Source organism: Piliocolobus tephrosceles, chromosome 16, assembly GCF_002776525.5.
Source record: "Piliocolobus tephrosceles isolate RC106 chromosome 16, ASM277652v3, whole genome shotgun sequence".
NCBI classification, from domain to species: Eukaryota; Metazoa; Chordata; class Mammalia; order Primates; family Cercopithecidae; genus Piliocolobus; species Piliocolobus tephrosceles.
The window spans coordinates 26,399,285-26,408,474 of NC_045449.1; the positions used below are offsets into that span (position 1 = coordinate 26,399,285).

The 9,190-nt window shown below is 49.2% G+C and overlaps 1 protein-coding gene across 1 annotated transcript; it reads right to left on the bottom strand.

Annotated features, from left to right (window-relative positions):
• Positions 1 to 1,289: 1,289 nt before the first annotated feature.
• On the bottom strand, positions 1,290 to 8,969 carry COPRS (coordinator of PRMT5 and differentiation stimulator). The gene is made up of 4 exons (XM_026452252.2): positions 8,737 to 8,969; positions 6,453 to 6,519; positions 2,216 to 2,434; positions 1,290 to 1,727 (listed from the first exon to the last, which is right to left on the bottom strand). The coding sequence occupies exons 1-4, from the start codon at positions 8,833 to 8,835 to the stop codon at positions 1,558 to 1,560; spliced, it is 555 nt and encodes a 184-aa protein (XP_026308037.1). The 5' UTR covers positions 8,836 to 8,969; the 3' UTR covers positions 1,290 to 1,557.
• Positions 8,970 to 9,190: the final 221 nt, after the last annotated feature.

Genomic DNA, 9,190 nt, shown 5'->3' on the forward strand with positions numbered 1-9,190 from the left:
CTGTTGCCCAGGCTGGAGTGCAGTGGCATGATCATGGCTCACTGCAACCTTTGCCTCCCAGGTTCAAGCTATTCTCCTGCTTCAGTTTCCAAAATAGCTGGGATTACAGGCACCCACCACCACGCCCGGCTAATTTTTGTATTTTTAGTAGAGACGGGGTTTCACCATGTTGGCCAGGCTGATCTCCAACTCCTGACCTCAGGCGATCCGCCCGCCTCAGCCTCCCGAAGTGCTGGGATTAGGGGCATGAGCCACCAAGCCCGGCCTGGTCAAAACATTTGGAGTCTTGCATTCCTCATCTCTAAAATGAGGTAAAGTTGGGTTTTTGTTTTGTTTTGTTTTGGAGATGGAGTTTCACTCTCGTTGTCCAGGCTGGAGTGCAACGGCGTGATCTCGGCTCACCGAAACCTCTGCCTCCCAGATTCAAGAAATTCTCCTGCCTCAGCCTCCCAAGTAGCTGGGATTACAGGTGTGCACCATGACACCTGGCTAATTTTTGTTTAGTAGAGACAGGGTATCTCCGTGTTGGCCAGCTAGTCTTGAACTCCTGACCTCAGGTGATCCGCCCACCTCAGCCTCCCAAAGTGCTAGGATTACAGGTGTGAGCCACCGTGCCCAGCCAAAATGAGGTAAATTTTAAGAGACTTCACATAAGGATTAAAATATTAAATGGAAAACTGAGTTTAGCGTCAATTAAGGATTATGCAATTGCTGGTTTAACTAATTTCCCATTTAGTTTTCAGCCTAGGGAAAAGCCTGTTAACTAAGTAAATGTTCCATTTTCTACCAACAGGAAAACAATCAGCTACAAAATCACCAACGTCTCTTGGATTTCAATCCTTGGTCAACAGTACCAGATCTACAGAAGCAAAACCAAAATTTTTTTTTCTTTCACAAAGTAGTTTTAAGCCTCCAAGCGTCTGAATCTTTAAAACGTCATTCAGAGACTTTAAATGAAGGAGTGAAGGCTGGGCATGGTGGCTCACACCTGTAATCCCAGCACTTTGGGAGGCCAAGGTGGGTGGATCACTTGAGGCCAGGAATTCGAGACCAGATTGGCCAACGTGGTGAAACCCCGTCTCTACTAAAAGCACAAAAAATTAGCCGGGTGTGGTGGCAGGCACCTACAGTCCCAGCTACTTGGGAGGCTGAGGCACAAAAATCGCTTAAACTCAGGAGGTGGAGGTTCCAATGAGCCAAGTTCGTGCTACTGCACTCCAGCCTGGCTGACATAGTGAGACTGTCTCCATAAATAAATAAATGGGAAAAAAGCAGACGAAGCATACTAGTTTTTTTTTAACCTTTATTTACAAAGAACACAACTCCTCTTGACACAAACACACACACATTCCAAGGAGGAGCCCATTAGTAACAACAACAGACGGGGGAGAACGACGGGGCCTTATTGAACACTGTTCAATAAAGAACACTAGTCTTTGTACCGCAGACTAGGGGTCACTGAGAACGTTTTCTCACATAAGACTTTTAACCTCCAAGACAGGAAAAGAGATCTTGATGTGGAGGCCCGCCCACCTACAAGGCCAGAAAGCTCCACACTCAGTCTTCAGCATCGTCAAACTGTCCTGTTTCAAAGACCATCTTGGAATAATGGGGTATCAGTGGAGGCGGATGGTGCCAGCTGGGGTCATAGATCATGTCTCCTTGTGGGGCACAGCACACCCAAGGTTTGAGCTCTTGAGAAATGCTCTCCTGGATGTCGTCAGCATCTGCAGGCAGTTTTAAAAGACAGATTAAGGGAAGGAAGGAGGGAAGGAAAGAAGGTAAAAATGGACAGCCACAAAGTATGTCTAGGGGACAGATCCTTGCACTTATTTTGTTTAAAAACACACACAGTTCTCCTTTCCTGAAGAATTGTAAATGTGTTCATTCTGAACAGCTGAGAAGCTGTGCTTCTCAGACAAGGGTTCTTAGCAGTGGAGAGGAAGCAAACTGGATAACACAGCACTTCTATCTGTAGCTGCTCAATTCATAGCAGAGATTTTTGAAGACAGTAACAGTTTTGATGTTAAAACAGTGATACATTACGAAGTCAAATGTATTTTTAAGAAGTGTCACAGAAATTGCAGACCTGTAACAGATACCAGCCTAAGCTCACAGATGTGGACCCCTGTTCCAAACTGTCTGCCTTCAGGGCTAGTCTGACAGCTGTGTCTGAGAAGGCCTGGTTCAGGACCCCCTGAGACTCCACACCTACCATATGGATTCCCTTGATCTGCTTTCAACTCCAAGTCCCAGTCCTCATTAAAAAGATCGCCAGGCTGTTCCTTGGGTGGACAGTTTGTCCCTTCTGACAGCTCCCAGGTATTCAGTTCTCCATCAGAGTCCTCCTCATCCATGGCAAAACCTTCCTCTTCAGAATGGGTGCCCTCGCCCCGAGCAGGACTGTCATTAGGAACGCTCTGTGCTCCACGGGCTAAATTGATAAAGAGAAGATGGCCTTAGTGACACACCAAAGAGGACCTGCTGTGTGCTCAGTCAATTTTGGGCAGACTTACTATGAAGGTAGTAAAGCAAGTGCACAGAGTCTTCTTTAGCCACCTGAACACTTTTTTAAAAATGCTCTTCTGTGTATGTTTTTAAAAGACCTGATAACTTATTTTCAATAAGATGTTTTGTCTTATACAAGACCATTAATTGCCAGGTCCTTTAATTTACAAAGAGAGCTAGGGACAGTTAACATTTTTCAGGTGGTTTGCATGTCTGTTATTGAGGCAAAGGGCCTCTGATAAACAATACGCTTTCACAATACAAGCTTGAATTAAGTTTTTGCTCTTTTTTTTTTTTTTGAGACAGTCTCACTCTGTAGCCCAGGTTGGAGTGCAGTGGCGCCATCTCGGCTCACTGCAACCTCTACCTCCCAGGTTCAAGCAATTATCTGCCTCAGCCTCCTAAGAAGCTGGGATTACAGGTGCCCGCCACCATGCCCAGTAAATTTTTCTGTATTTTTAGTAGAGATGGGGTTTCACCATCTTGGCCAGGCTGGTCTTGAACTCCTGACCTTGTGATCCATCCGCCTCAGCCTCCCAAAGTGCTGGGATTACAGACGTAAGCCACCGCGCCTGGCAGTTTTTGCTCTTTTATTCTTCCCTTCAGCCTCAAAGAGCATGTTAGAGGTGAGCACAGGGACAAAGGAGAGCAGGGGCACTGCAGGCAGAAGACCAGAGCCTGTCTAGTTACAATGGGCAGCACCTAGTGCCTCCTTCTGACAGTGGGGAGGCCGGAAGTACATTTTCAAAAGGCCTCACAATACGAGAGGAAAGACTGAGGAAAGATAATGGATTTCCAAGCACACAGTGCTTTGGTGATGCCAGGTCCCAGGAGAGAAGGCAATCAGCCTAAAACAGCCATGCTCTTAATACTGGAACAACAGTAACAGTGATAAGCAATAAAGTGATAGTTCAGAGCAAGGGGTCTAAAGCCAGACTGCCTGGTTTCCAATCCCTGTTTTGCCAAGTACTAAACATGGGACTGCGTAGGGCGTGGTAGCTCACCCCTGTAAACCTAGCACTTTGGGAGGCCGAGGCAGGCAGATTGCTTGAGCTCAGAAGTTCAAGACCAGCCTGAACAATGTGGCAAAACCTTGTCTCTACAAAAACTTCAAAAAATTTAGCTGGGTGCGGTGGCATTCACCTGTAATCCCAGCTACTCAGGAGGCTGAGATGGGAGGATCGCTTGAGCCTGGGAGGCAGAGGCTGCAGTGAGCCAAGATCGTGCCATTGCACAGAGTGAGACCCTGTCTCAAAAAAAAAAAAAAAAAGTGTGACTGAGCTGAAATTTACTTAACTAGTTCCATAACATAAATATAGAATTACCATATGACCCAGCAATCCCAGTCCTAAACATATACCCAAAAGAACTGAAAACAGGTGTTCAAATAAAACAAGGATACTCACAGCAGTACTACTTATAATCACCAAAAGGGAGAAACACCACAAATGTCCATCAATGGATGAACGGGAAAACAAAATGTGGTATATGCATATGATGGAATTATTCAGCCATAAAAAGGAATGCAGTGTTGATACATGCTATGGCATGGATGCACCTTGAAAATACGCTACGTGGAAGAAGCCATACACAAAAGGCACATGTTGTTATGATTCCACTTACAGGCAACTCACATTTGCCTATCCAGAATAGATAAATCCACAGAGACAGAAAGCAAATTAGTGGTTGCCAAGAGCTCAGGGAAGGAAGGAATGGAGAATGACTACTTGGTGAGCACAGGGTTTCCTTTTAGGGTGATGAAAAGATTCTGGAACTAGGTACTGGTGATGGTTGCACAACACTGCCATTGTGCTAAAAGGCCACTGAATTATATACTGTAAAATGGTTAAATGGTAAATTTATGTTAGGTATCTTTTACCACAATTTTTAAATTGTTTTTATTTAACTATTCTGTGCCTCAATTTCCACATCTGTAAAATGAAGATAGGGTTGTGAAAGTTACTTTAAAAGGAAAAAAAAGGGCCAGGGGTGGTGGCTCACGCCTGTAATCCCAACTTTGGGAGGCTGAGGTGGGCAGATCACCTGAGGTCAGGAGTTCGAGACCAGCCTGGCCAACATAGTGAAAGCCCCTCTCCATTAAAAATACAAAAATTAGGCCGGGCGTGGTGGCTCACGCCTGTAATCCTAGCACTTTGGGAGGTCAAGGCAGGCGGATCGCAAGGTCAGGAGATCAAGACCATCCTGACTAACATGGTGAAACCCTGTCTCTACTAAAAACACAAAAAATTAGCCAGGCGTGGTGGTAGGTGCCTGTGGTCCCAGTTACTCGGGAGGCTGAGGCAGGAGAATGGCATGAACCTGGGAGGCGAAGCTTGCAGTGAGCCGAGATCGCGCCACTGCCTGGGAGACAGAGCAAGACTCTGTCTCAAATGATAAATAAATAAATACAAAAATTAGCCAGGCGCCGTTGTGCGCGCCTGTAATCCCAGCTACTCAGGAGGCTGAGGCACGAGAATCACTTGAACCCAGGAGACGGAGGTTGCAGTGAGTCTGGGTGACAGAGTGAGACTCCATCTCAAAAAAAAAAACAAAAACAAACAAAAGAAAAAAGAAAAAAAAGGGGCCGGCACGGCGGCTCACACCTGTAATCCCAGCACTTTGAGAGGCTGAGGCAGATGGGTCACGTGAGATCAGGAGTTCAAGACCAGCCTGGCCAACATGGTGAAACCCCATCTCTACTAAAAATACAAAAATCAGCCAGGCATGATGGCATATGCCTGTAATCCAGCTACTTGGGAGGCTGAGGCAGGAGAATGCTTGAATCCAGGAGGTAGAGGTTGTAGTGAGCCAAGATTGTGCCACTGCACTCCAGCCTGGGCAACAAGAGCAAAACTACCTCTCAAAAAAAAAAAAGGCAGGGGGCCGGGCACAGTGGCTCATGCCTGTAATCCCAGCACTTTGGGAGGCCTAGGTGGGTGGATCATTTGAGATCAGGAGTTCTAGACTAGCCTGGACAACATGGTGAAACCCTATAGCTACTAAAAATACAAAAATTAGCTGGGTGTGGTGGCACATGCCTGTAGTTCCAGCTACTCGGGAGGCTGAGGCAGGAGAAGTACTTTAACCTGGGAGGCAGAGGTTGCAGTGAGCTGAGATTGTGCCACTGTACTGCATCCAGCCTGGTGACAGAGCAAGATTCCATTTCAAAAACAAAAAAAGATTTTTTTTTTTTTTTTGAGACGGAGTCTCGCTCTGCAACCCAGGCTGGAGTGCAGTGGCCGGATCTCAGCTCACTGCAAGCTCCGCCTCCCAGGTTTTACGCCATTCTCCCGGCTCAGCCTCCTGAGTAGCTGGGACTACAGGCACCCGCCACGTCGCCCAGCTAGTTTTTTTTTTTTTTGTATTTTTTAGTAGAGACGGGGTTTCACTGTGTTAGCCAGGATGGTCTCGATCTCCTGACCTCGTGATCTGCCCGCCTCGGCCTCCCAAAGTGCTGGGATTACAGGCTTGAGCCACCGCGCCAGGCCAAAAAAAGATATTTTGAGAGTGAACACATTCACAAAACTTTCAGTATATTGGCATAATTGTTCTATATTCATAAGTTAATCACATATGCATAATTTATAAATTAAACTATATCAGAAAGAGTATATATAGGTGGAAAAAAAGCAGTTTCAGGCATCCCCTGGGGGGGGTCTTAGAATGTATCCCCTAGGAATAAGGGGAGACTGCTGTACTATTTTCACCGTTTCAAGCTGTTTCTCTCGGTAGAAGGATGGGTTTGAATGTAAGGAAAGCCCCAGGACTTCCCTTAAGGAAGCTCCAAGCAAGGCTTCCAAAGGAGGGTACTGTTCAACCCTGGGCAGAGGCCACTAAGCAGCAGAGAGGACTGGCTAAAAGAAAAGGTAAATGAGACACAGGGACTATCCCTCTCCTCACGTCCTTGGTCTCCCCAGCTTCCACTGTCTCTGCCATCTACTTGCCTAGTCGATCCATAGCCTTCTCAGTCTCTCTCTCCTCACTGGAGTGGTCAGCTGTAGCAAAGCCAGCCTGCAGGAAGAAGAAACGATTACCAAGGACTTGGGTATCTGGGGTATGCCCAGTATTCAGCTATTGCACCTCAACCCCACCCACTCTTCCATACTCCCCTTGGTGATGCAGGGCTGGCACTCTGCCACCCACATTTCTGCTTTGCCCTGTTAAACTGCACAAGGCTGGAAGGAGACGGGCATTGTTCCTTCCTACTCACGTTGGCATCACCTTATGACACTTCACCATGGCAGCAGGAATGCCTTCCTATAGCAGCCACAGAATCCAGTATACAGTTCTGCGAACTCTTGCAGAGCCAGCCTTATCACTGCACCTTCTCTTTAGAGGTCTGGATCCCAGGACTCTCCTCCAAGCTCAGAGAACCCCTACATCAGCTGAGGCAGTGCCTCCTCCTTAAAGGTTGGAATTTCAGCTCTACAGAGCCTTTCCTCTAAGCTTTTAATCAACTTCATCTCTTTGTTCCTCCAGCCACAGGTTGGTAGCTGTTCCCTGCGGTTGCCACCCCCAGGTATACGTTTCACCTTTTCAGTTACTTAACAACTTTATAGTTAGCAAACAACTCTATCGAATTCTGTTTCCTCACGGACACATCGAGGTGGGGGAAGCTTTATAGTTCCTCTGCAATGCTGAGCACTGAAGGCAGTATTTCTCATCTAACTGAAAATCTTCCCGTACGGCCAACCAAATGCTTCTCTGCTCCCATCACTCAGAAGTTCCTGAAACCCTATGACCCCCAAGACCTCTTTCTAATGAATCACGAAATGTTCCCTGCCTGCATAAAAAGACTTGATTTTGATCTCAGCTCTGCCATCCATTCAGACTGTGACCTTGAACACATCACTTCAATTACTGTGCCTGAGTTTTCTTCCCCAGAAATTGGGGGAGACTGTTCTGACCCTGCAGGGGACTTAAGATGAGATACCATTCATGAAAACACCTAGCATGTGGCAAGAATGTAACATTTCTTGAATTTAAATTCATCTTTTCTGCTACATCTAAACTGTACTTGGCACCTGCTCCAATCAGCATTCATTATCTAGTTATGTCTGGGTTTAATAATTCAATCCCACTCCCTTTAGTTAGTGACAACTTCTGATCACTGCCGCCCAAGGAGAAGTCAGACCTCTCGCCTAAACCACTGCCACAGCCTCCTAACCACCTTCCCATCCAGCCATCTGGCCCAGCCTTACAGAATTAATCACTACTCTGCTCTAAATCCTCAACAGCCCTCCACCTGAGGGAGTGCAAAATTAGCCATGGCATTCGCACGTCCCCACGTCCCCAACTCCCAACAACCTGTTGAGCATAGTTCTCTGCATGCTCTGAGACCCAACTCCAGGTCATGTGCCCTGCACTTTCTCATCTCCACGCCTCTGCAGACACCACCAGCCTCTCACCTTGATCTTTTCCTGCTAGACCCAGACAAAATTAGTCCCATTCTATTCTGCACCACAAAGTAATTTTCTGTATAAGTGTCGCTGCATTTTTTATATCTTACTTTGGCTAAGTACCATCTTTGAGGCATCATTCATCCAGTCAGCATGTCTATCTCCTGTGCCAGGCACTATGCTAGGCTGGGCAAACAGCCCTAACAGAGGGTTCCTACCTCAGCACCTAGCCGGGACTGACAGTAAACAAGGGCAGATAATGACTGTAATAACGGTCTGTAACGTTCTCGAGAAAACCAGGTGCTGTCTAGCGTACATGAAAACAAGTTTCTGGAAACCCTGCGTCAAACAGGGCCTTTTTGGTTTCAATAAGAAGGGGGAGTGCGCATGTGACATCATCTGGGGCTCAGGGTTAGCGGGCATCCCCACCAACGCACAGAGGTCCACAGGTCTGTAAAGTCAAGTCCCTCTCCTCGCCGCTCTCACCTGGCCCTCGCCCAGGCTCCTGGCAGCGGGGCCCGGCTCTCGGTCACCAGCGTCACCTCCCACTTACCAAATTCGCAGCGGCGCCCAGCGGGCGGACAGCCTTCCCCACCGACCCGGCGCGTCCACCCACGCCCTCGGCGTTCCTCGCCCCGCAGCCCCGCGGCCCCTCGGCCTGGCAGTTTTCAGCTCGAGCGCGAAGCCAAACAGCGCTCCAGGTCGCTGGGCGGCCGGAGGCGGGCCAAAGGCGCTTCCCCAGCCCCGCGGCCCCGGCCCAGCGCGGCCCCGCGACTTCCTGCCCCAGGATGCGGCTGGCTGTTGCTCCCGGCCCCCACGCGGCGCTTACCTCCGGGCTGGGGGGCGCTTCCCGCGCGCTAGGCAGCGGCGGGCCCCGAGACGGCTCCGCGGCCCGCCGTGCCTGGGCCCTGGCGGTCTGAGGGTCCATGCCCGGCTGCCAGCGGCTCGGCGCCCTGGACGCCGTGGGCCACGTGACGGCTGCCAGCCCGAGGATCCGCCGCCGAGGGGCCAATCAGCCTGGGGAGGGTCCCGGCCGAGAGGGCGGGGCGCCGGGGGAAGGGGGGTCACGAGGAAACGGAGGCGGGGCGGCGCAGGGGGCGGGGCGTGCGGCCTCGCGGAGCCCGCCCCTCCCTGCCAGCGCGAAATCTGAAACAATCTCGGGGACTGATTTTGGCAACTCCTCGCGGTACAGATCCCAAGGCTGGACGACTAGCTGGGTGTGAAACGCCATGCGTACCCTACGCAGCCACTCGGGGTGTGCTCCAGCTTCAAAACCCCGCGTG

Bases quoted from the DNA above. Each gene is read 5' to 3' on its own strand.
- COPRS (XM_026452252.2), bottom strand. From the start codon at position 8,835: ATGGACCCTCAGACCGCCAGGGCCCAGGCACGGCGGGCCGCGGAGCCG. The intron at 6,520-8,736 runs GTAAGCGCCGCG...TTCTTCCTGCAG, and splicing joins AAGCGCCCCCCAGCCCGGAG to GCTGGCTTTGCTACAGCTGA. The intron at 1,728-2,215 runs GTAGGTGTGGAG...AACTGCCTGCAG, and splicing joins AGATCAAGGGAATCCATATG to ATGCTGACGACATCCAGGAG.